Source organism: Myotis yumanensis, unplaced genomic scaffold (assembly GCF_028538775.1).
Source record: "Myotis yumanensis isolate MYYU_CA2020_CCGP unplaced genomic scaffold, mMyoYum1.0.hap1 SCAF_1, whole genome shotgun sequence".
Lineage (NCBI taxonomy): Eukaryota > Metazoa > Chordata > Mammalia > Chiroptera > Vespertilionidae > Myotis > Myotis yumanensis.
The window spans coordinates 130,849,364-130,877,071 of record NW_027223752.1 but is presented as its reverse complement, the minus strand read 5'-3'; the positions used below and the strand labels follow the sequence as shown (position 1 = coordinate 130,877,071).

Genomic DNA, 27,708 nt, shown 5'->3' with positions numbered 1-27,708 from the left:
TAAAATATAATTTTATTGACTTTAGAGAGGAAGGGAGAGGGAGAGAGAGAAACATCAGTGATGAGAGAAAATCATTGACTGGCTGCCTCCTACACACCCCACACTAGGGATAGAGCCTGCAACCCAGGCAGGTGCCCTTGACCAGAATTGAACTTGGGACCCTGCAGTCTGCAGGCTGACGCTCTATCCACTGAGCCAAACCAGCCAGGGCTGTGCCAAGTTTTGGAGCTGAAGAGCTCATTTTTCTTTAAATGTCTAGGACAACATAGTGTATAGTTTTTTAAAAGCATTCAAGAAACCACCCTACACCTTTTTGTGAGTGTCCATGTGTACAGCTATGCAGTGCTCTGATTGCAAGCCAAATGATCCTCATATTAATGCTCTATTAGATTCTTTCTAATGATGTAAAATCTATCAGAGAGATTAGGCTTCCTTGTAATTACTGATTTTGGAAAACAAACAAACAAACAAACATAAATCACATTTCCTGTTTTTAGGACTTTGAAAGTACAAGTCCTTCACTTTAGCTTGCTCTTATGCTGGATATTTGTCTTGTCAGGCACTAGAGGGGAGTGTGGTGTCATACAAGTGCTGCATTCTGCAAGCCACACCCACCGTGGAATGCCCAATCACTGGGAGAGGTACAGCAAAGAGGCTCAAAAAAATATTTTTTCAAGATTGAAATAGGACAACTGTGGTTTCCGGAAACCTATTGAAATCTAGTGTTTTATAGGGCTTTGATCCCTTATAAGCGACAATAACATTCAAATAACGATTTTCATAGCTTTCTTGGTATTCTAAAAGGATATGTGTTTACTGATTTTTTAAAAATTTTGTTTTGTTGCTTAAAGTATTACAAAGAGTATTACATAGGTCTCCTTTTTTTTCCCACCTTGACCTTCCCCCGGCCTCCCCTACCCCCCAGTGTCTTGTGTCCATTGGTTATGCTTATATGCATTCATGCAAGTCCTTCGGTTGATCTCTTACCCGCCTCCCCCCTCACCCTCCCTGGCCTTCCCGCTGTAGTTTGACAGTCTGTTCGATGCTGCTCTGCCTCTGTATCTATTTTTGTTCATCAGTTTTTAACGGTCTTTTTTATCCATGAATGAGTGAGATCATGTGGTATTTTTCTTTCATTGACTGACTTATTTCACTTAGCATAATGCTCTACAGTTCCATCCATGCTGCTGCAAATGGTAAGAATTCCTTCTTTTTTTATAGCAGTGTAATATTCCATTGTGTAGATGTACCACAGTTTTCTAATCCATTCGTCAGCTGATGGGCATTTAGGCTGTTTCCAAATCTTAGCTATTGTAAATTGTGCTGCTATGAACACAGGGATGCATATATCCTTTCTGATTGGTGTTTCTAGTTTGTTGGGGTATATTCCTAGAAATGGGATTACTGAGTCAAATGGGAGTTCCATTTTTAGTTTTTTGAGGAAACTCCATACTGTTCTTCACAGTGGCTGCACCAGTCTGCATTCCCACCAGCAGTGCACGAGGGTTTCTTTTTCTCCGCATCCTCTCCAACACTTGTTTGTTGATTTGTTGATGATAGCCATTCTGACAGGTATGAGATGGTACTGCATTGTCCTTTTGATTTGCATCTCTCGGATGATTAGTGACTTTGAGCATGTTTTCATATGTCTCTTGGCCTTTCTTCTGTCTTCTTTTGAAAAGTATCTATTTAGGTCCATTGCCCATTTTTTTATTGGATCGTTTATCTTCCTTTTGTTATGTTGTATGAGTTCCCTGTAAATTTTGGAGATTAAACCCTTATCGGTGATAACATTGGCAAATATGTTCTCCCATACAGTGGGCTTTCTTGTTGTTTTCTTGATGGTTTCATTTGCTGTGCAAAAGCTTTTTATTTTGATGTAGTCCCATTTGTTTTTTTTCTCTTTAGTTTCCATTGCCCTATACTGATTTTTTTAAAGAAAGTAAAAAAATATAAAAAAGTACAAAGAAGAAAGTGAATACAACCTGAATCACAGTATATATTCTCATTGTATGAGGAAGGATTCTTTCAGACATCACATTCTTTTTCCACACATAGAAATAGGCATATAATTTTCAATACATGGAATAATACCGTACCTGCTGTTTCTGGAATAGTACTGCTGCAGATGAAGTAGACATCTTTCTGTGGCAGATGACTTGATTCTTGTTAGGAAATCCTAGTGGTTATGAGAAGGGGAAGTCATAATAGTTCCTGGGTTTAGGTTTCTTCCCTACTCAGTATGTGATGTTGGGCAAATAATTTAACACTTCTCTATGTACCTCAGTTTCTTCATATACAAAAATGGGGATAATAATATTACTTAGAGAGTTGGTGTGAGGGTTAAATCAGATCATATATTTAAATGTCTAAGATAGTACCTGGAACATAATAAGTACTTATTATATTTTAACTATTATTCTTAACTAAATACAAGTTTCAACTTTATGGTAACACTAAAGGTTTTTTTATTTTTATTTTTTAAAATATATTTTTATTAATTTCAGGAAGGAAGGGAAAGGAGAGAGAGAAACATCACTGATGAGAGACAATCATTGATTGGCTGCCTCCTGCACGCCCAAGCCCCAGAAGCTGGGCATGTGTCCTAACCTGGAATTGAACCATGACCTCCTGGGCAGGGCTAAAGGTTTTTTAAAGAAATATGAAAGTGAAATATTTTTTCAAATAAGTCTCATCATTATTTTTCAAAACCATTTTTTAATTTATTGATTTTGAGAGAAAGAGAGAGAAACATCGATTTGTTGTTCCACTTATTTATGCATTCATAGATTCTTCTATGTACCTGACAGGGTATCAAACCCACAACCTTGGCCTATTGATCAAGAGGATGCTCTAAACAACTGAGCTACCTGGTCAGGGCAAAACCATTTTTACCTAAATTATTACTGCTTCTACATCTAATACATACTTTCTCCATTGATACTGATATTTGCATGCAGCAAATACTGTTCGTACTTATTGATCGATTTACCTGAGATTTTAACAGAAAAAAGTTAACTACCTTTTTGTGGAGGCCTGTTTAAAAAATGTTGAACGCAAGGTGCCTTTAAGTGAGACTGATTTACATGGGCTACCTTTGTAAGACACAAGTCCAACTAGAAATCCCTGTTAATTATTAACCCCCTATGTATTATCTAGATACCTGACACTGCAGATTGAGGACAGAGAGTGTTTGTCTCTCAAGTTAAGCCTAAACACTGACAAAAAAAATGTAGTTATCAAGGGATTAAAAATCCTAAACTTTTTCTTTGATATTTAGTAAAGAGAGTGGGGTATCTCCTAATTTGGCTGGCATATGTACAGTCCAAGCAATTGGCGTAAACCTCATTTGGGATTCCTGCTTGTTTGAGCATGGCGGAGATTGGAGTTCACAGAATCCTCGTTTTGGTTATTTCTCTGACAAAGTGTCTGGAAGGCACAAAACTGCTGGCCAACTTTAAAAAATGTGCTGACGTGGAATGTGAAAGTAAGTTTTCTTTTCTTTTTTTTCCTTCTCTTCCTCTTAAACTGAGGCTCTGAAATGACATAAAATGTCATTGTAGACATAAAAGAAATCATTAATATCATTGAAAAATATTTTCAATTATAAAGCAGAGTTCAGTGAAAAAAAGAAATGCTGGAGCAAAGCATTTTGTGGTAGCTTTTATTGTAAATATACAAATGGGCAAAAATCAACCATTTATATAAATATATCAGAAAATTTGAAGATATTAATCCAGACCTCAAAAACAAACTAATGAGCATTTTTACTATTTTTTAGGATAAATATAATTTATTTACATTTAAAAAGATATCAAGCCATTTGTTGGATAGTTCTTTTTTTCTTCTCATGTTTTTAAAATATTTATCTTTATTATTGAAAGTATTACAGATGTCTCCCCCCCATGATGGATAGTTCTTGATTTATGAAGTTCTTATGGTTTTTAGTTTATATTTACAATCAGAATTTTCTGATTTTCATGAGTTTTATAAAAATGTTATTTCAGATCATTAGGATTAATTGTCTAAACTTTATCAAACAATAATTTGTGTTTGCTTATGTAAAAATACTGAAATCAGTATTAGAGTATATAATTTTACTTATATCCTTGAATATTAAGCATTCTCCATCTTCTACAAAGATAAATTAATCTTAGTTTACTGCGTAAGAGCCCAATTTATTCTTTGTTATTAGCATTCTGGTGCAAAATAAATTCCAGACAATAAAATGGTGATGTAGTTAAAAAAAAAAAAAAAGGAATTTCATCCCAATATCATAATTGCTTTTCGTAAGTTCTATCTCTCCAGTATGTGAGAATTATTTCTGATTTGTAATATATAAATTAAAAATGGGAAATATTATTGGTGTAAACAGATATTTTATAAGTAAATTTGTTTATGAACAAACATTTTCCTTAACCATTTGGATATGTACTTTAATATATGGAGAAGGTTTACTAGATGATATTTTATAATAGTAATAATCTTTCTTTCCCTTTTTACAACCTCAGTTTCCTTTGGGGGCAGACACAGAACCTGGAATGGGAACATTCAAATTCATAGTAATTTATAGTGTTATTTTACTTTAATTGCATAGCTTAATTAAAATTTTTTACATGTTAGTATACTTAGAATAGTTAATTTGGTAATATACATTATGTGTAAAATCTAGTATATATGATTATGATCATTCAGTTATTGAGGGCATATTATGTGCTGGGTCTGATTGGGGGGTTGTATCTAAGAGGAATAAAATTAAATATAAGGTAAGTTTCTTAAGGTCCAGCAATTTTCATTCTACTGAATAGTGACAAGAAAGTAAATACTAATACCATATAAGGATCGTAAGTAATATTGAAGTTCAGAGAAGGGCAGAGTAAGCTAGGTAGGTTAAGGATGTGTCATAGAGGAAGTAGATATGAGTTCATCGTGAAGAAAAACTGAAAGGTTTCTAGGCTTAGGAAATAGAGGAAAGAGAAGCTCAGGATATGGCAGGTGGTTGTTACAGTGAAAGAACCTCGCTGCAAATCTCGTTCCACCATTTATCACCTGCGAGGCCAATTCTCTGATTCTTAAGTTTCATTTATTATACCTCATAGGTCTGTTTTGTGGATTTAACAAAATAAATATTTTATTTTAAAGAACTCATCAAAATGCCTTGAATATATAGGTACCAGGGAAAACACTATCTTTCCTTTCCCTATTCACTGGAGAAAGATGATGACACATTCCAGGGACAATGGACACCTTAGACTGACTGTAAAGCAGTAAGAGAAAGTCATTATACATAAGGAAGGAAGACCAGGTTGTGGACAGCCTTTGATACTGAGCCAAAGAGTTTTGAATTGATTCTTTGTGCAGTAGGAAGTCTATAGGTTTTGAGGCCATAAATGGTAAGAAGAAATTAGCATTTGGAAATACCCAAGATGGACTGGAGGAGGGCAAGATGGGAGGGAGAAATAACATTTTAATTTAAATTGTGTGTTTTTCTTTACTTGTCTATATAGCTCTAATAAGCAGAGTTTTAGCCATGAGAGATTACAGAGGACCTGACTGCCTATACCTGAACTTCACCAAGGGAGAAGAAATATCTGTTTATGTTAAACTTGCAGGAGAAAGGGAAGATTTGTGGGCAGGAAGTGTAAGTATCTAATCTTAAAAATTGAATGAAGAATAAATGGCCAGCTTACACAAGGATGCCTGCCTTTCATCTCTAAAGGAAATATATATATATACTAGAAGCCCGGTGCACAAAAATTTGTGCACTGGTGGGGGGGGGGGGTGGTTCCTCAGCCCAACCTGTGCCCTCTCACAGCCTGGGACCCCTCGGGAGATAACCACCTGCTGGCTTAGGCCCGCTCCCCTGGTGGCAGATGGCACACCCAATCCCGTGGTGTCTGCCCCGTCTCCCCTGGTCACAGATGGCAGGCCCGGATCCCGCGCTGGGTCTGCAGCTGCTCAGATCGTGCTGCTGCCCGCCCCGCCCGCCCCACCTGCAATATGCAAATTAGCCACCATCTTTGTTGGTGGTTCATTTGCATATCACACTGATTAGCGAATGGGAGGCATAGCAAAGGTACAGTCAATTACCATGTTTGTCTATTATTAGATAGGATATATATATATATATATTCCTTAACAGATTTAACATTTAAAAACATTTTTTAGCTGAACCGGTTTGGCTCAGTGGATAGAGCGTCGGCCTGCGGACTCAAGGGTCCCAGGTTCGATTCCGGTCAAGGGCATGTACCTTGGTTGCAGGCACATCCCCAGTAGGGAGTGTGCAGGAGGCAGCTGATCGATGTTTCTCTCTCATCGATGTTTCTAACTCTCTATCTCTCTCCCTTCCTCTCTATAAAAAATCAATAAAATGTATTTAAAAAAATAATAATAATAAAAAAAAATAAAAAATAAAAACATTTTTTATTTATTGATTTTTAGAGAGAGGAAAGGAGAGAGAGAGAGAGAGAGAGAGAAAGAGAGAGAGAGACAGACATTGACTTGCTGTTCCTCTTATTTGTGCATTCACTGGTTGCTTCTTATATATGCTCTGTCTGGGGACCTAACCTGCAACCTTGGCATATTGGGAGGATGCTCCAACCAACTGAGCTACCCAGCAGGGCCAAACTCATAACATACTTAGGCAAACAAAAAATGGTCAAGTCTAGTGTTCGTTTCAAAATTTTTCTATAAAGTAGCTTTTGGGAAGGCAGTCTGGTTGGGATAGAAGTCTTAAGAGTGTCTTGAAATTACTTTTACATAGCATGTATTATTTTTGAACATAGATTACAAATTTTTTTTGGAGAGACTTTACAGGTGCTGATGGAGATTATGGGATGACTAGGCAACTCCAGCCATCCCTTGGTGCTGCAAATGGCCAGGCTTAAGAGAGAAGTTTTAATTAATGAGATTAAAAGGCATATCTTTCTGAGCAAATAAAGGACTGAGTTGTTATTGAAAAGGTCCTCAGATAGCCTAGGGAAGACTTTTCATGGAAAAAAAGAACTGGGAGAGCCTTCTATATGGCCCAGAGTCCTGTTACACTGAAATTCCTAGAAGCCAGAATCATCTCTCTCATATATGACAGAAAAATTAATGATTAATATTTTTACTTGAAAATAAGTTTGCATCTTTGATTATATCTTTATGCTTTATAATGAAAGGATGCTATGATAAGCAATTTTACTCCCAAGTTGAACAAGGATGACGAACCTGATACATACATTGTGTCCATAATGTATATGCATCAGCTCTCTCCTTGTGTGGCTTCTGTGATCACTACTTGAAGGAGCAAATTATATTTGGATTTGTCCTGCTTTTTAGCATCAGGGGCTATATGACTGAAACTCTGAATGTCACCAGCCAGAATTGTTTGCCTGGCCTCTGCCACTGCCAATGTTCCTTACAACTATGGTCCCTTAAACATGTCAGTCTGTGTTTTGTAAGTATTGGAGGCACCCAATGCAGCTATAAGAAAAATTACATAGTAGGTATCATAACAGGAAAAGCAAACATTCTTTCTTTGTTTACTATGTGTGGAAATGCTGGTTCTGCACAAGAGCAGTGTGTAATGTGTGGAGCCAGGGTGAAGTTTCAAGCACACTTAATTCTGTGCATGATGTGTTTAGCTCAGGCAGTAACTGTTTAAGGAACCACACTGTAGAGTTCACTCACAGGCTGTCAGTTTCCAAACAGTTGCAGCAACTGCCAAGTGGAAGAATCACAATGGAGGTATAATGGTGCTGGATCAAAAGACCAAAAGAAAGATGGTCTTTCCAAGATGCATCAGTCAGACCGTCATACCTAGAGGGAAGGTAGGGGAGGGTTGGGGGAAGGGGGAGAGATCAACCAAAGGATTTGTATGCATGCAAATAAGCCTAACCAATGGACACAGACACCAGGGGGGTGAGGGGGGTAATGGGGAGATAAGGACACATATGTAATACCTTAATCAATAAAGAAGAAAATAAGGTGAGGTGGGGGGTGGGGGGAGAAGAACATACCAAAAAAAAAGGAAGACAGTCTTTAAACCTTGATGGGAATAGGAAATGGGCTGAGAATGGTTGTGTGAAGACTTCACTCTCCAGGGACATCCTACATGCACTAAAACTAGATTAAGAGGATCTCTGTTACCAGGGTGTCCCCAGAAAAGTTAAACGGAACCAAATCCTCCCTGGAGGACTCATAGATCTTTACCATCTTGATGAAACTCTCTTGGCCCTTCAGAGTTTAAACTTTTTACCTGATTTTGACATCCTGAAAATGAGGAATATGTCACAGCTCTATTTAGGTTGGCTACTGCCACCATTCCCTGGCCGATGGATATCCCCAGTTTGCTAGTGTAAATGTGTGGTCCACCTGGGCAGGGAAGGTCACCAGGGAACACAAAAAGGAAGAAAAGGAGTATATGAAAGGTTTTCCCTCTGAAGTTTGAAAAAAAAAAAAAAAAGGCATTTTACAGCCTGGCTCTTTGTTCCCTCCAATTAATGCTGTTTCTTTTGAATAACAAAAGGGATATTATATCACTCACTTTCTTTTAGATGGCAAATGAAAGCCAATTAATATTTGTGATTTAAAATAGCCAAGGACATGGGCAAAATTAGGTTTAATAGTTATTACTGCTATGAGCATTTTTCCTTGCTGATCTTTTTTCTTAATTTTGATAGAAAGGAAAGGACTTTGGATATTTCCCCAGAGATGCAGTCCAGATTGAAGAGGTGTTTATACCTGAGGAAATTCAAATACCAACCAAAGTGAGTAAATTTATTATGGTTATTAATTGAATTTAAAATTTCTTGGCTAAAATAGTTTTCTGAAGTATAAGTGCTCCTTGGTTATATATTTTATATAGTAAATACATAAAATAGTTGGTCTGAGAATTCACTTTAGGAATAGTTTGATTGTGTGAATAAAATTAGGTAAGAAAAAGTTATGACAAGCAAATCTTTGCTTTCTGAAAAATTAACAGACAAAGTTGCAGAATGTAGCGGTTAAGAGCATGGATTCTGGAGGTGGACTGAGTTCAAAGCTTGACTCAGTCACTTAGTAACTTTGCGATCTTGTGAGCCTTAATTTTCTCATCTGTAAAATGAGGATGATTATAATATAGTGCTACCTCATAAATTCATTGAGGAAATGTAAGCATATATAACCTACATTGAACAGTACTTTAGTAAGCGCTATGTAAGTGTTAGCTATTATTACTAATGTTATTATCCTACATAGACAATTTTATTTTTTATCACACTCTTGTTGAGAAAAATAATATAACCCTAGCCTGTTTGGCTCAGTGGATAGAGCGATAGACTGAAAGGTCCTGAGTTCGATTCCGGTCAAGGGCACATGTCCAGGTTGTGGGCTCAATCCCTAGTAGGGGGCGTGCAGGAGGCAGCCGATCAATGATTCTCCCTCATCATTAATGTTTTTTTTTTTTTTTCTCTCCTCTCTCTTTCTCTCTGAAATCAATAAAAATATATTTAAAAAAATAAACATAATATAATTGGATCCGCTTTAAAATGCAGCCATAGCTGCAAACCCAGAGGAACTGCCATTCATGGGGTATGCCTCAAAACTTTGTAATATTAAAACAGGGTAAAATAACCTTTGGCCTGGGCCTAAAGCAACATTGTGTCCCAAAGATAACAAGGATAAGAAGAGAGCAGATATTATGACTACAGGACTAAAATTAAAAACATTGTTTAGAATTAGCATCACTACCTTAGCCTATCTGCACCAACAGAAATGCCTTTCTACTACTGATGTAATTGCCCCTTTCTCATAAATATGCCTTTCCTTTGTTTTTTAATCAGAACACCATTTGGGTTTCTGCCCGAATAAATGATTCCTGAATAGCTATTCTTTTTTTAAAAATCTCAAATAAATGCTCATTGCCTATTACTTTGAAAGGTCTTTTTATTTTTATTTTATTTTATTTTATTTTATTTTATTTTATTTTATTTATTTTTTTAAAAATATATTTTATTGATTTTTTACAGAGAGGAAGGGAGAGAGATAGAGAGTTAGAAACATCGATGAGAGAGAAACATCGATCAGCTGCCTCCTGCACATCTCCCACTGGGGATGTGCCCACAACCCAGGTACATGCCCTTGACCGAAATCGAACCTGGGACCTTTCAGTCTGCAAGCCGACGCTCTATCCACTGAGCCAAACCGGTTTCGGCTATTTTATTTTTTTTAAATATATTTTTATTGGCTTCAGAGTGGAAGAAAGAGGGAGAGAGAGATAGAAACCTCAATGATGAGAGAGAATCATCTATTGGCTGCCTCCTTCACACCCCCTACTGGGGACTGAGCCCACAACCCAGGCATGTGCCCTTGACCAGAATCGAACCTGGGACCCTTCAGTCCACAGCCCAACACTCTATCCACTGAGCCAAACCAGCTAAAGCAGCCTTTTATTTTTAGATTAACACTCTCTGTAAGTATCATATCTGTACAACCTCTTTTTTTTGTTGGAGTTTTGAATAAGCTTGATAATGTTGGGTTTATTGAGAAAGGGAATCAGAAGATAACTTTTCTTTTTTAAATTTTACCCGATTTGGGGGTGGGGGGAGGGAGGGAGGAAGGGAGGAGATAACTTTTCAATATGTGAATTTTATTAGCCCATTTAATTCAGATTCTAGATTAAGCCAATTTATGTTTCATGAGGTCAGTGTAAAGTGAGTCTGCCTAATTAAGCAGACTATCTGTTAGCTGGCCTCTGCCCAACACAAATTCTGGGATTAACTGTCCATTTATTGTATAATTGCTGGTCCCGTTAGTTCTATCTCCAAAATTTTTCTGGACTATATTGTCTTCTCATCATTCTCACTCTCCCCTTTAGCCCTAATCCAAGGCTTCTCTTAATTAGAATACAATAGCCTTCTAACTGACCTCCTATCCTCTACTTTTGCCTTCTCCCAACCCGTTCTTTAAACAGCAAAGAATATTACAAAAAAAAAAAAATTTTAAATCAGATGATGTCATACCTTTGGGTTAAAGCCCTTTTGTGGCTTTTCATTGAACCTGGAATCAAGCCCTGACTCCTTACCCTGGTTCTACATGAACTCGCTTGCCCCCCTTGCTGCCCTTGTCTTACGCCTCACTATCCCCTCACTCACTATGCTCCTGGCTACTTTGGTCTGTTGGCTGTTCTTACAACATGCCAAACTTTGCCCCAGCCCAGAGACCCAAACAGGCCATTTCCTCTAGTTGAAATGCTTTACCCAAGTTCTTCACTTGGCTAGTTCCTTCTTTTTTTTTTTTTTTTTTTAAATACATTCCATTGATTTCCCACAGAGAGGAAGGGAGAGGGATAGAGAGTTAGAAACATCGATGAGAGAGAAACATCGATCAGCTGCCTCCTGCACATCCCCCACTGGAGACGTGTCCGCAACCCAGGTACATGCCCTTGACCGGAGTCGAACCCGGGACCTTTCAGTCCGCAGGCCGACGCTCTATCCACTGAGCCAAACCGGTTTTGGCTGGCTAGTTCCTTCTTATCTCTTAGGTCACAGCTTAAACATCAGTACATCTGAGAGGCCATCTATGAAGATTCTTATGCTTCTTAATCACAACTTTCCTTTGTTTCCTCCATAGCATTTATCACAACTTATAATTACCTTTTTCCTATTGTTTACTGTAGAATTTCAGCAACTAGCACAGTGCAGAGCATATAGTAAACATATAGAAGCCTCAAATTCTTAGGTCAAGTTCCCTGGGAAATAGACTCTGAGGTGGATCTTTGCATCCAAGAAGTTTACTGTGGAGCCTTCCTGGGAATAATAGCACTTGTGAGAGAACAAAAGAAAAGAGAAGAGGGAGCAGACAGAGAAGCTGAACGGTGATGCAGTTGCAACAAAGGTCTCAGTAGATTTGATAAAGAACTATGAAGCTGGGATGTCCTTTCAGAGTTGTCCTTAATAGAAGCAAGAGGTTTGGCCTTTATACCCTTGCATTACTGGCTCACCTGGGTAGTATAACCTTGATGTAGGTTAGGCTAGTGCAGCCGTGGGCAAACTACGGCCTGCGGGCTGGATCTGGCCCGTTTGAAATGAATAAAACTAAAAAAAAAACGACCGTACCCTTTTATGTAATGATGTTTACTTTGAATTTATATTAGTTCACACAAACACTCCATCCATGCTTTTGTTTCGGCCCTCCGGTCCAGTTTAAGAACCCATTGTGGCCCTTGAGTCAAAAAGTTTGCCCACCCCTGGGCTAGTGTATACCAGAGATAGTTACTGTTCTAAGCACTTAATTCATTTAATCCTCAAAACACCCCTATACAGTAAGTACTGTCAATGGTCTTATTTTACAGACTAGAGGCCTGGTGCACAAAAATTTGTGCACCTGGGGGGGTCCCTCAGCTCGGCCTGTGCCCTCTTGCAGTCTGGGACCCCTCAGGGGATGTCAACCTGCTGGCTTAGGCCTGCTCTCCGAGGGATTGGGCCTAAGCTGGCAGTCAGACATCCCTCTGGCAGCCCTGGAGCCTTCGGGGGATGTCCACTTGCCAGCGGGGAGCAGGCCTAAGCTGCAGTTGGATATCCTTAGCGCTACTGAGGAGGCAGGAGAGGCTCCCACCACCACCGCTGTACTGGCAGCCATCAGCCTGGCTTATGGCTGAGCAGATCTCCCCCTGTGGGAGTGCACTGACCACCAGGGGCCAGATCCTGCATTGAGCATCTGCCCCCTGGTGGTCAGTGTGTGTCATAGTGACCAGTCATTCCCAGTTGTTCTGCTGTTAGGGTCAATTTGCATATTACCCTTTTATTATATAGTATAGAGATTTGGTGCATGGCTGGGAGCCGGCTGGTTTGCCCTGAAGGGTGTCCTGGATCAGGGTGGGGGTCCCACTGGGGTGCCTGGCCAGCCTGGGTGAGGGGCTGAGGGCCGTTTTCAGACTGGCCACACCCCTTCAGGGTGGGGGTCCCCGCTGGAGTGCCTGGCCAGCCTGGGTGAGGGACTGATGGCTGCTTTCAGGCTGGCCAAGCCCCCCAGCAGGGACCTTCATCCCATGAGGATGTGGCCATCCTGGGTGAGGGGCTGATGGCTGTTTGCAGGCTGGCCACGGCCCCCAGCCACCCAAGCTCCAAGTGGAGGCTGGCTGGAAGCAGGTATCTGGGATTTATTTAGCTTCTATAATTGAAACTTTGTTGCTTTGAGTGGAGGCTACAGCCAGCCAGGACAGGCGGGAAGCTTGGCTTCCTCCATCGCTGGGGCAACCAAGCCTCCTGCTTGCTCCAGCTCTGTGGCTTCCAGCCGCCATCCTGGTTGGGTTAATTTGCATATAGTCGCTCTGATTGGCTGGTGGGCGTGGCTTGGGGTGTAGTGAAGGTACGGTCAATTTGCATGTTTCTCTTTTATTAGATTAGACTAGAGGCCCGGTGCACAAAAATTTGTGCACTCGGGGGGTCCCTCAGCTCAGCCTGTGCCCTCTCGTAGTCTGGGACCCCTCAGGGGATGTCCACACATGGGAGGCCTGGATGGCGGTGGAGCGGGCGGCGGCTCACCACGTCCCGCCCCACCACCCTGGGTCACACACTGGAGGTCCGGATGGCAGCTCACGCTGTCCCGCCCTGCCTGCAGTATGCAAATTTAATGACCATCTTTATTGGGTTAATTTGCATACTTTCTGATTGGCGGATGGGTGTAGCGATGGTATGGTCAATTAGCATCTTTGTCTTTTATTAATGTAGATGACAAACTGAGGCACAGAAAGGTCATATAATTCACTCAAGGTCACAGAGCTAGTAAATGGCAGAGTTAGGATTTGAACTCAGTGGATTTGGCTCTGGAGTTTGTTCTTAATCACTATATTGCAGTGCAAAAACATATTGTAAAATTACAATTCTGAAGTTTATTTAAAAAAATTCTGGGCATTATTCTCATTTAATATCTAAAGAGCAGTGCATATCAGTTAGATACCTTCAGATTAAAAAATAATAGCTTTACCATTTTTCTTCTTGATGATTTTATTGTTCTGTGAGATGAGAAAGGGTGTCTGTACCTCTATTGGCTATATGCAATATCTCAATAAAAAAAGTCTAAATGTCTTAGTGTAACTTTGTTCAGGCCTTCATGCTTTAGAGTCTCTGGTCTGTCTGAGCTGTGACCATGTATGTGAAATTCCCTTCCCTCAAATTACCACACAGCGCAGTTGTCCAGTCAGTGCACTCTTAGGAGGAACAAGATTTTATTGACACGTATGGCTTTTCATCAGAGTTTATTTGCAGAGTATACTCAAAGACTTGCCTCTGCTTCTCAAATTCTTCAACTATTTTATAACAAATAAATCCTTTTTTAAAAAAATTAAATCTTTATTGTTCAGATTATTACATTGGTTCCTCTTTTTTCCCCCCATAACTCCCCTCCTTCCAGTTCCCACCCCACCCTCCGCCCTCACTCCCCACCCAGTGTCCTCATCCATAGGTGCACGATTATTGTCCATTCTCTTCCCGCACCACCCACGCCCCATTCCCGCCCAAGAATAGTCAGTCCATTCCCTTTCTAGGTCCCTGATTCTATTATAATCACCAGTTCATACTGTTCATCAGGTTATTTATTCACTTGATTCTTAGATTCACTTGTTGATAGATGTGTATTTGTTGTTCATAATTTTTATCTTTACCTTTTTCTTCTTCTTCCTCTTCTTAAAGGATACCTTTCAGCATTTCATATAATACTGGTTTGGTGGTGATGAACTCTTTTAGCTTTTTCTTATCTGTGAAGCTCTTTATCTGACCTTCACTTCTGAATGATAGCTTTGCTGGATAAAGTAATCTTGGTTGTAGGTTCTTGGCATTCATCACTTTGAGTATTTCTTGCCACTCCCTTCTGGCCTGCAAAGTTTCTGTTGAGAAATCAGCTGACAGTCGTATGGGTCCTCCTTTGTAGGTAACTGACTTTCTTTCTCTTGCTGCTTTTAGGATACTCTCTTTGTCTTTCGCCCTTGGCATTTTAATTATGATGTGTCTTGGTGTGGTCCTCTTTGGATTCCTTTTGTTTGGGGTTCTATGCGCTTCCTGGACTTGGAAGTCTATTTCTTTCACCAGGTGGGGGAAGTTTTCTGTCATTATTTCTTCAAATAGGTTTTCAATATCTTGCTCTCTCTTCCTCTGGCACCTCTATAATTCGGATGTTGGTATGTTTGAAGCTGTCCCAGAGGCTCCTTACACTATCTTCGTATTTTTGGATTCTTTTTTCATTTTGCTTTTCTGGTTGGGTGTTTTTTGCTTCTTCGTATTTCAAATCTTTGACTTGATTCTTGCGCTCCTCTGGTCTGCTGTTGGGAGTCTGTATAATATTCTTTATTTCAGTCAGTGTATGCTTAATTTCTAGTTGGTCCTTTATCACAACATAGAGGGTCTCACTAGATTTCTTGAGGATCTCACGACATTTATCGGCGGTCTCACCAGTCTTTTCGAGGGTCTTACTAAATTTATCAGCGGCTTCTAGACAGTTCTTGAGAGACCTTAAAAGTGTGGTTTTGAACTCTATATCCAGCACTTTGCTTTCCTCCATTTCTGTCATTTGTGTCCTGTTTCTTTGTCTCGGCATTTTTTATGCTTCACTGTGTCGATAGAGTGGCTTTCTGTGCTAAGTGTCCCAATTACCTGAGGTAGACACTCTTGGTGCACCCCCTTGTGGGCTTTGTGCACAGTCTTGTTGTAGTTAAGCCTTGATTGTTGTATGTAAAGCTGGGAGGATTTGATCTCCAGGCCAATTGGCTGTGAGAATCAGCTGTGTCTGCGGTGGGAGAACCTCTGTGCTGAAGACACCCTTATGGGGCAAGACTTGCTTCAGTGGGGCTTTGGTGCTCACTGAGTCTGCCCCCTGAGTGTGTCCCTTATAGATCTGAGGAGTTGTAATTGGATGGTCCCACTCTGACCACTGGGTACACTGGCTCTTGGATCTAAGGAGGTGCTAATCTAGCCTTTGCCTGAGGCTACCCAGCAGAAGCCAGCTGTAAAGCAATGCAAGTTGCCCTGGGGCCTTGGGGCAGCTGCAGTTTGTTAAGTTATTTTCAGATTACAAAGGGCCGGGCCTTTCATATGCAAAAGCCTCCGTGCGTGGCTTGGGCTGGGCGGGGTCCCAGGGGATCAACAGGGCGGGCCGAGTGAGCCAGCAGTATGGCTGCTCTCGGTCCTGCCTTCAGAGGTCCTGGCAATCACCACGAGTGCCTCCGATAGAGAGCTGCCCTCGAGTTCCAACCAATGCCAGACAGTCCCGTTTCTCCCGTATGAGTCTGGGTCCCCAGAGACTCATCCGGAACTGGAGCTCAGAGCCTGAGACTCCCTCCCGATTGAAAAAGACAATCATGTCCTCAGCCACCAGCCCTCTCCACATGCACCTCCGCACCTTTGTATTTACTTCAGCACCACACCTCCTCTGAGTCTCGGTATGCTTTTCTCTTTCCTTCTAGTTGTAGAAATTCCACTCAGCCAGCCTTCCTGTGGTTCTGGATGATGTCCGTTATGTCTTTTAGTTGTATTTTTGAAGTGGTTGTGCGAGGCAGCAATCTCCAGTGTTTACCTATGCCGCCATCTTGGTTTCTCCCTCAAATAAATCCTAATGTAAAATGATTTTCATTTAGCTTATATCAGTAACCTGAGAATTCAGTTGTGATACAGCTGATAGGGTCTGCGATTAGGAGATCTGATATCTATAGCTATATCTATATCTATCTTTATCTATCTATATCTATCTATCTATCTATCTATCTATCTATCTATATATATATATAATTGATTTCAGAGAGGAGGGGAGAGGGAGAGAGAAATAGAAACATCAATGATGAGAGAAAATCATTGATCAGCTGCCTCCTGCATGCCCCCCACTGAGGATTCGGCCCACAACCTGGGCATGTGCCCAGACCGGGAATAGAATAGTGACCTCCTGGTTCATAGGTCAATGCTCAATCACTGAGCCATGCTGACCTGGCAGGAGATCTGAATTTAGTTTTTGTTCTGCTGTTGAGTTAGTTATGTAGTCTTGTGAAAAACATAGACATCAATTTTAAATAATTTTGGGAGAAATAAGGCATTTTAGTATATTTATGTCAATCATAAATTTTTTTTCTTTTAGGAATCTGATTTTCTTTGTCTTCTTGGAGTTAGCTATGCATTTGAAAATGAAGATAGTGAGTTAAATAGTGATGGTGGTGAAAATATATACCCATATGAAGATGATAAAAACCAAAAATCTAGTGTATATAACAATGATTTTCAGAGAGAACCTGGATTTTATTCCGTTTCTGAAAGTACTTGTCATGAAGACCAGTTTCCATCATCAGAGGCTCCAGATGATATCAGAAAAACTAGTAACTCAAAAAATTGGGAAGGAGTAGAAGCTGGAAGTGTGAAACAGGATCCTATTCCAGATGTGGATTATGTCCCACCATCCACAGCTGTGCCTGAAGTGAAAAGATGGTTTGGATTCGGAAGGGAACAAGCAGAAGAGATCACTTTTGAATCAGTTATTGAACAAGAAAGTTCATTTCAAAGTAGAAAAATAGCAGTAGAAGATGAGAAAGACCTAGAGAAATTAAATAATGGTGGGCCTCAAACAGAACATAAACAAGAACCTGAATCAGAACTCAGTTCAGTGCCAAAGAAACAGTCCAGAGCATCTGAGTCAGAGCACATTCTCAATCCTCAAGCAACTAGTTGGTTTGGCGGTAGATTTACAAGTTATTTAGGTTTTGGAGGTGAGGAAACAAGGCCTGAATTATTGTCCCAAGAAAGCAATCTACCACTACAAGATGTTCCTACTTCCATATCATCTGAAGAAGAACCCACCGTTCCATGTACAGAAATATTATCAGAAAAAGAAGACACAGTTACTAACAATAGCTCAATTATTGAACCAAGTTGGTTTGATTTTGGTTTTAGTATGCTAGGCTTTGCATATGCCAATGAAGATAAAACTATGACTTATAGTGAAAAGAAAGAAGAAGGAGGTAAAGGAGAGAAACATGAACATCCTCCAACAAGTGAATTTGACCCTGATAAGAAACAAAAAATCAAAATAATAAAAATTATGGAAACTGAAGATCAATTAGGCAAGGAAGGAGTTTTAGAGAAAACAGATGATTCTGATACCTTACCATATTTTAAACATTTCTTACATAATTTTGACAACCCTTGGAACTTTCAGAACGATGAAAATAATGTATTTGAAAATGATGAAAGAGAAGAATTTTCATTTGAAAATGATCCCACAGCTAATACAAAACTTATGATGTTAAAAAGAAGATACAGCCAGTCAGGTTGGTATAAAAATATCTTTACTATAATTTATTTTAAAAACATAATGGATATTTATTTACTAGAGGCCTGGTGCACAAATTTGTGCATGGCTGGGGTCTCTCTGGGTGACCTGCGGAGATTGGGCTGAAACCCACAGTCCAATGCTGCCTGCAGCTCCTACCTGCTGCTCCCGCTCATCTTGTCCCCTCTGCACCTGCCGTGGGCTTGAGCCCAATCAGTCCCAACTGGGAGAGGCTCCTGCTGCCACAGCAGCGCTCGCCAGCTGTGAGCACTGTGTCTGGCGCCCTCCTGAGGGGAGTGGCTTGTGGGATAAGGCCGAAACTGGCTCTCCAACATCCCTGGAGGGGTCCCGGATTGCGAGAGGGTGCAGGCCAGACCGAGGGACCTCATCAGTGCATGATTGGTCTGCCCGGGAGGGACACGGGAGGTTGGCCAGCCAGGGAGGGATCAGGGGAGGGCTCCAGGGCGTGTCTGGCCCATCTCCTTCAGTCCCTATTGGCCTGACTCCAGCAGCAAGCTAACCTACCGGTCAGAGTATCTGCCCCCTGGTGGTCAGTTCACATCATAGTGAGTGGTTGAAAGGCCTTAGCATATCATTAGCATATTACACTTTGATTGGTTGAACAGTCAACCAGTCACTGGACCACTGAACACTTAGCATATTAGGCTTTTATTATATAGGACTAGAGGCCTGGTGCACAAAAATTTGTGCACTGGTGCGGGGGGCGGGGGGGGTTGTCCCTCAGCCCGACCTGTGCCTTCTCACAGTCTGGGACCCCTCAGGAGATAACCACCTGCTGGCTTAGGCCCGCTCCCTAGGTGGCAGATGGCAGGCCCTATCCCACAGTGCCTGCCCCACCTCCCTGGGTTGCCCACGGCATGCCCGATCCCACGGTGGGGCGGGCAGCGGATATCCCTGCCCTGCCCCACCTGCAGTATGCAAATTTAACGGCCATCTTTGTTGGGTTAATTTGCATACTCTTTTGATTGGCTGATGGGTGTAGTGAAGGTATGGTCAATTAGCATCTTTGCCTCCTGCACGCCCCACATTGGGGATCAAGCCCACAACTCAGGCATATGCCCCAACCGGGAATCGAACCGTGACCTCCTGGTTCATAGTCGATGCTCAACCATTGAGCCACACTGGCCGGTCCCCATTGATTTTTAGAGAGAGTGGAAGGGAGGGGGAGAGACAGAGAGAGAAACATTGATGTGAGAGAGATACCTCCCACATTGGTTGTCTCCCAAATGAGACCCATCCAGGGCCAGAGATTGAGCCTGCAACCAAGGTATGTACTCTTGACCAGAATTGAACCCGGGACTCTTCAGTCTGCAGGTCAATGCTCTATCCACTGAGCCAAAGTGGCTAGGGCTTTTTTTTTTAAAGCAAATTTCTTTTAGTATTTATCCCTATTTTCTAATTAAAATCTTTATATTGTTCAGCTTTGAATAATCTATTTTAAATGTTCATTGAATTTCTGTTCTGAAAGATGAGGATTTTTGCTCATTGACACTCACTTTTTAGATCATTTGCACATTCCCAATATAACTATAGTTGAATTGTTTGTTTTGTTGTTTTAGAAACTTAAGCTAAGGGAAACTTCAATAATTCAAAATAGTCTTGATTTCTAAATGATATTTTATTCTAGGCCTGTATTCCCCCTATCCTAGCCCCCCTCCACCCCCCCGAAGAATTATGTTAACAAGGGTTTTCTTAAGTGTACAACATAATAAGGAAACTCAGTTTTCAACCTTCTCACTCAAGTCTTTCAATTCTGGGATCAACAGAGGGCAACAGAGGAGAGTAGAGTATCATAGGATATTTCTAGATCTAGATGTCCAGGTATCTAGCAACTTCTATGAATAAAAACGTGGAGATTGTTTTTTAAGTAAAGAATCATATAACATGACTTTCCTATATTACCAGTCTGATACCTCTGTGATGGACATATTAGAAACTCTGCAAATATTTTCCAATAATACAGAAACAACTGAACTCTAGAATGGCAGAAAACTTTTCACAAGAAGTCATCAACAATGTTGCAAATTCAGAAAGAAACACATTTTCATTAGAACTAAGTGATTTTCTTGAATTTCCAGAATTATGCCATTTCTAAATATTCTTCAAAATATATACTCCTTTTTCCTTTTAGATTCTAACCCCTTTCTAAATGAGAAAGGTGTAGGTATGATGTGTTTCATGACTAAAGCATTAGAGAACTAAATTGCCAAAGGCTAATGAGGAAATTATTTTGTTCTAAACTCATTAGATGCTAAGGGAATATTGTGAAAAAGTAGGTAAGGATAATTGGAAAAAAGACTAAAGCAAAACAATATCAGGTCCAGAAATATAGATGATTCAAAATATAAATATATAAAAATGTTTTAGAGCATATTTATAGACACTCCAGGACATCCTGGATATCATTTTAGTAGAATTTATCATTTCATACAGTGATTCTGGGAGAACTTCTCAATAGGAAACACTCAGTGAGTAGTTAAATGAGAATAGGGCATATATAGAAGTATAATTAGTTTTGAGGAACTTTTATTAAAATATTCAGAAAATCGTCCTGGCCAGGGAACTCAGTTGGTTAGAGCATCATCCTGATATACCAAGGTTGTGAGTTCCATCCCTGGTTAGGGCACATATAAAAATCAATCAATTAATGCATAAATAAGTGGAACAAGTCTCTCTCTCTCATGTGTGCTCTCTCTTCCCCTCTCTCTAAAATCAATCAAAAAATTAAAATTAAAGTTCAGAAAAATCATTGTTTCAGAAAAAAGATATGTTATACCATACAGATAAAGTGGATTATTCCAAAACATTACAATATTAATGAAACGAAAACCAGCCTGGTGTCATGCAAAATTTGTTTTAAAAAAAGAGTACTAAAAAAGGGATTCAGATAAAGCCACAGGCCCTATTTTATGGATGTTGGAGAAATTGCTAGAACAGTCAATATTTTCAGATAATTAATAAATCTCTTAGGGACTAACAAATCAAAACTTGCCTTCATTAGAAAAAGTGCATTAAAAAAATGAATTATGCCCAGCCGGCCAGCAAGGCTCAGTGGTTGAGCATCAACCTGTGAACTAGTAGTCACAGTTTGATTCCTGGTCAGGGCACATGCCTAGGTTGCAGGCTCGATCCCCAGTGTGGGGCATGCAGGAGGCAGCCAATCAATGACCCTCTCTCTCCTCATTGATGTTTCTATCTCTTTCTCCCTCTCATTCCTCTCTACCTAAAAAAATCAATAAGATGTATTTAAAAAAAAAAGAATCACTGATCTTAAATAGTATCTGTGGAAGGCTGAAGCTTGAGATAACTACATTTACAGAAAAACTAATATGCTGATAATAAAAATTTACAAAACAGATAAACCAGGGAACAGTTATTTAGTAACTATTTTGCAAAAGGATTCCAATTGACCATATTTAAATAATGAGTTTCCCAAGCACAGTTCAATATGAAAAATTATTCATTATTTTATTTGATTAAAATATAGTTTATAAACAATTGTAAGAAAGGCATATCTATAACTAATGTAAATCATAAAGCTTAGGTTTAAGTTGAGTGAAAATAATACCTCACTAAAATTAAATATAAAAATACTATAGGATATAGTTATTTTTCTCAACATATATTCATTTCAAATGCAGTTTAAAACAATATTAAAAAATTAATATAGCCACATATAAATTTGAGTGTAATTAATTATCGAATAAGCCTTCCCTCCCCACCCCCAGTGCCATTAAATGGCATGGTAGATCTCTGAGTCCTATATGTACAACAGTCCCATTGTATTCAAACTCCTAATTTGATTGCTCGTTTTTAACTTTAATGTCCACAGAGGCATAATTACATTACTGATTAAGTGTTTGCTTACTTGGGACTTTCATCTTTTAAACAATGCTAAGTGACAGACTCAAAGTGCTGTGTAAAGTTATAACTCAAAGAGCAAAATTAGACATTGAGTAATTCACTTACAAGGCTTTAATATTGTTTTTCAGAATTGCATTGATACATTTCTCCCCTATTAGCAAGTAACTGAGAAGTAAATCCCATAGTTTACTTGAATACCATACTTTAGGCTACAATTAGAACTTTTTTTCCTTTAATTCTCTTTGATTACTTAATTTAATCAAGCAACCAGTTTAAACTATGTTTGAAAATTGAATTAAAAAAATAAATTAATGGCTACTTCACATGGCATAAACATAAATATATGATGCATCATTATAAATGGCAAATTTTGACCTTTTATATTTTAAAAATTTAAATTAATTTTTTGGAAAGGTAATCTTTTTAAAATAAAGGTTCTTAAGAGGTGTGCATACATATTTTCATTATTATTATTTTTTAAAATAATTCCTTATTGTTGAAAGTATTACATATGTTCCTCTTTTGTGCCCATTGACCCACTCCAGCCCATCTCCACCTCCCTCCCCGCCCCAGGCCATCAGCACCCTATTGTCTGTGTCCATGGGTTATGCATATATGTATACAAGGTCTTTGGTTTATTACCTCCCACCCACCCATCCTCACCTTCCCCCTGAGATTCCGCACGCTTTTCCATGGTTCCATGTCTCTGGATCCACTCCCTTCATCAGTTTATTTTGTTACTTAGATTCCACATATGAGTGTGATCATGTGATACTTGTTCTCTGACTGACTTAATTCACTTAGCATGATACTCTCCAGGTCCCTCCATGCTATCTCAAAGGATAAGAGATTCTTCTTTTTTACTGCTGCACAGTATTCCATGGTATAAATGTACCACAGCTTTTTTATCCACTTGCCTACTGATGGGCACTTGGACTGTTTCCAGATCTTAGCTATTGTAAATTGTGCTGCTATGAACAGAGGGGTGCATACATTTTTTCTGACTGGTGTTTCGGGTTTCTTAGGATATATTCCTAGAAGTGGGATCACTGGGTCAAATGGCAGTTCCATATTTAATTTTTTGAGGGAACTCCATCTCCATACTGTTTTCCATAATGGCTGCACCAGTCTGCATTCCCTCCAGCAGTGTACTAGGGTTCCCTTTTCTCCACATCCTCGCCAGCACGTGTCATTTGTTGATTTGTTGATCGTAGCCATTCTGACAGGTGTGAGGTGATATCTTATTGTGGTTTTAATTTGCATCTCTCTGATGATTAGTGACTTTGAACATTTTTTCATATGTCTCTTGGCCATTTGTATGTTCTCTTTGGAGAAGAGTCTACGTATTTAGGTCCTTTGCCCATTTTTAAATTGGATTGTTTGTCTTCTTTTTGTTACTTTGTATGAGTTCCTTATATATTTTGGATATTAACCCTTTATCAGGTGTATCATTGCCAAATATGTTCTCCCATACAGTGGGCTCTCTTTTCATTTTGTTGGTGGTTTCTTTTGTTGTGCAGAAGCTTTTTATTTTGATGTATCCCATTTGTTTATTTTCTCCTTAGTTTCCTTTGCCTTAGGAAATGTTTCTGTAAACATATTGCTATGAGATGTCTGAGATTTTGCTGTCTATGGTGTGTTCTAGGATTTTTATGATTTCACGACTTACATGGTGTAAGTTGGTGGTCTAGTTTCATTTTTTTTTTTGCATGTATCTGTCCAATTTTTCCAATACCACTTATTGGAGAGGCTCTCTTGACTCCATTGTATGCTCTTGCCTTCCTTTGTCAAATACTAATTGAGCTTAATGGCTTGGGTTGATTTCTGGGTTCTCTGTTGTATTCAATTGATTTATTTGCCTGTTCTTGTACCAGTACCAGGCTGTTTTGATTACAGTGGCTTTGTAGTATAACTTGAAATCTGGTATTGTGATTTCTCCAACATTGTTTTTCTTTCTCAAGATTGCTGCAGCTATTCTGGGTCTTTTTTGATTTCATATAAATTTTTGGAGTTTTTGTTTTAGGTCTGCAAAATATGCCTTTGGTATTTTATATACATTTTTTATTGATTTCAGAGAGGAAGGTAAAGGGAGAGATAGAAACATCAATGATGAGAGAGAAACATCAATCAAAACATCAATCCCGCTCTAACCAGTTTGGCTCAGAGGATAGAGCATAGGCCTGCGGACTCAAGGGTCCCAGGTTGGATTCTGGTCAAGGGCATGCACCTTGGTTGTGGGCACATCCCCAGTGGCGAGTATGCAGGAGGCAGCTGATCGATGTTTCTCTCTCATCGATGTTTCTAACTCTCTATCCCTCTCCCTTCCTCTCTGTAAAAAATCAATAAAATAAAATATATTAAAAAAAAAAAGAAGGAAAAAAAAATCAATCCCCTACTGGGGATGTGCCTGCGTCCAAGGTATATGCCCTTGACCGGATCGAACCTTCAGTCCGCAGGCCGATGCACTATCCACTAAGCCTAACCAGCCAGGGCATGCCATTGGTATTTTAATAGGGATTGCATTTATTCCGTAGATTGCCTTGGTTAGTATGGATATTTTAATGCTGTTGATTCTACCAATCCATGAACACAGTATACTCTTCCACTTGTTTATATCTTCTATCTCTTTTTTCAATGTCCTATAGCTTTCTGAGTATAGGTCTTTTGTCTCCTTGGTTAAGTTTATTCCTAAGTATCTTATTTTTTTGTTGCAATGGTAAGTGGAATTGTTTGTTTAGGTTCTCTTTCTGATAATTCATTATTAGTTTACAAAAAAGCCATCAATTTTTGGGTGTTGCTTTTTGTATCCTGCTACATTACCAAATTCATGTATTAAATATAATAGTTTTTTTTTTTCAGTGTAAAATTTTTTTTTTTTAATATATTTTATTGATTTTTTACAGAGAGGAAGGGAGAGAGATAGAGAGTTAGAAACATTGATGAGAGAGAAACATCGATCAGCTGCCTCCTGCACACCCCCTACTGGGGATGTGCCCGCAACCAAGGTACATGCCCTTGACCGGAATCGAACCTGGGACCCTTCAGTCCGCAGGCCGACACTCTATCCACTGAGCCAAACCGGTTTCGGCTCAGTGTAAAATTTTTATATTTAGGATTAGGCAGCTGGTCTCAGTTTAGATGACTCCAATTTTGTTGGCAACATCCAAAGCATCATAGTCAGGACCCAGTCAAACATATGCCTTTTTCTCGCCATCAGGCCTGATCAGGGTGTTGACCTTGGCCACATCAATGTCATAGAGCTTCTTCACAGCCTGTTTGGCCTTGACATTCACAATGAACACTAGTGTATTATTGTCTTCTATCTTCTTCATGGCTGACTCGGTAGTCAGGGGGAATTTGATGATGCCCCGTAGTGGGCAAGCTTGTTTCTCCTGCGTGTGCTCTTCCGAGGATATTGAGGCAGCCTCCAGAGCCTTAGTGTTTTTGGCTGTCGGAAGGTGGGTGACGTGAGGATCTTCTTTTTTTTTTTTTTTTTTGTGGCTGTGGACGCCTTTCAACACTGCTTTCTTTGCCTTCAAAGCCTTTGCTTTGGCTTCGGCTTTGGGAGGGGCAGGGGCTTCCTTCTTAGCTTTCTGTGCCATCTTTGTAAAAAACAAAAATCTAGTAGTTTTTTTTGGTGGAGTCTTTAGGGTTCTCTATGTACCATATCATGTCATCTGCGAATAATGAGAGTTTTACTTCCTCCTTTCTAATTTAGATTTCTTTTTATTTCTTCTTTTTGTCTGATGGCCGTGGCTATGACTTCCAGTACTATGTTGAATAACAGGGATGAAAACAGACATCCCTGTATTGTTCCTGTTCTTAGGGAAAATGGTTTTAGATTTTGCCCATTGAGTATGATGTTGGCTGTAGGTTTGTCATATATGGCCTTTATCATGTTGAGATATGCTCCCTCTATTCCCACTTTGCTGAGAGTTTTTATCAAAAAAGAGTGTTGGATTTTGTCAAATGCTTTTTCAGCATCTATTGATATGATCATGTGATTTTTGTCTTTCAATTTGTTTATGTGATGTATCACGTTTATTGATTTAAGAATATTGTACCAGCCTTGCATCCCTGGAATAAATCCCACTTGGTCATGGTATATGATATTTTTAATGTATTGCTGAATCTGATTTGGCTAATATTTTGTTGAGGATTTTAGCATTTATGTTCATCAAGGATATTGGCCTATAATTCTCTTTCTTTGTAGTGTCTTTATTTGGTTTTGGAATTACGATAATTCTGGCCTCATGAAAAGAGTTTGGGGAGTGTTCCTTCCTCTTGGATTTTTTGAAAAAGTTTGAAGAGTATAGGTGTTAGTTCTTTGAATGTTTGGTAAAACTCCCTTATAAACCTATCCTAACCCAGGATTTTGTTTGCTGGGAGTTTTTGATTACTGTTTCTATTTCATCAGTTGTTATTGGCCTATTCAGGTTTTCTGATTCCTCCTGATTCAGTTTTTGGAGATTGTATTTTTCTAGAAATTTGTCCATTTCATCCACATTGTCCAGCTTGTTGGCATATAGTTGTTCATAGTATTTTCTTACAGTTCTTTGTATTTCTGTGGTGTCAGTGGTTACTTCTCCACTTTTGTTTCTGATTTCATTTTTTGGATCCTCTCTGTTTCTTGATGAGTTTGGCTAAGGTTTCATCAATTTTATTTATCCTTTCAAAGAATCAGCTCTTGGTTTCATTGATTTTTTTTGTATTTTTTTTTTTTTTTAGTCTGTGTTACTTATTTCCGCTCTAATTTTTGGGTTCTTCTTCCTTGTGGTCTCTGTGCCTCCTGAACTTGTGTGACATTTTCCTTTGCCAGGTTAGGGAAGTTTTCTACCATTATTTCTTCAAACAGTTCTCTATCCCCTTCTCCCTTTCTGCCTCTTCTGGCACACCTGCTATTCTAATATTATGTTTCATGTTATCCCACAGCTCCCTTAAACTGTCCTCCTGTTTTTTAATTGTTTTTTATTTTTGTTTCTCTGATTGACTTTTTTAACCCTGTCTTCTAAATCTTAGATTCGATCCTCAGCTCCCCCTAATCTGCTGTGTGTTCTTTATTTGTGCTATGTCATTCTTTATTTCTGACTGTTCTTTTTTCATAGTTACTATATCTTTACTTATACTGTTGAGCATCTTTACCATCATTACTCTGAACTCTGTTTCAGATAAATTTCTATCTCTGCTTTTATTTATCCCTTCTTCTAGAGAATTCTCTTGTTCTTTTATTTGGGGGTTGTTTCTTTGTCTCCTCACTTTGGCTGTCTGTTTTGGGTTTGTGACTATGTATTAGGTAGACCCTCTACGCCTCTCAATCTCTAGTGCAGAACAGCATAAAACTGTTTCTGATTAATTAGATTAAGCAAAGACTCAAATCCTCCAGGGACCGCCTCTGCAGGCTGATAGGATTCTAACTTGAATTGCCCCAAGGCTATCATCCTCAGGTATGGGGAGAGGTTTTTTCCAACAAGTTGGGGCAGTTGCTTCTGCCTGGAGGCTAATTATTACTTTTAGTTTCTTTTTTTTTTTTTTAAATATATTTTATTGATTTTT

General features: G+C 39.3%; 1 protein-coding gene across 1 annotated transcript in view; it reads left to right on the top strand.

The window, feature by feature from the left end:
* Positions 1–3,169: 3,169 nt before the first annotated feature.
* MIA2 (MIA SH3 domain ER export factor 2) overlaps positions 3,170–27,708 on the top strand; it is a 122,675-nt gene continuing 98,136 nt past the window's right edge. The window contains 4 exon segments of the mRNA XM_070431775.1: positions 3,170–3,487; positions 5,508–5,641; positions 8,667–8,753; positions 17,086–18,268. Of these exon segments, the coding sequence (XP_070287876.1) occupies positions 3,373–3,487; positions 5,508–5,641; positions 8,667–8,753; positions 17,086–18,268 (1,519 nt within the window). The 5' untranslated portion in view covers positions 3,170–3,372.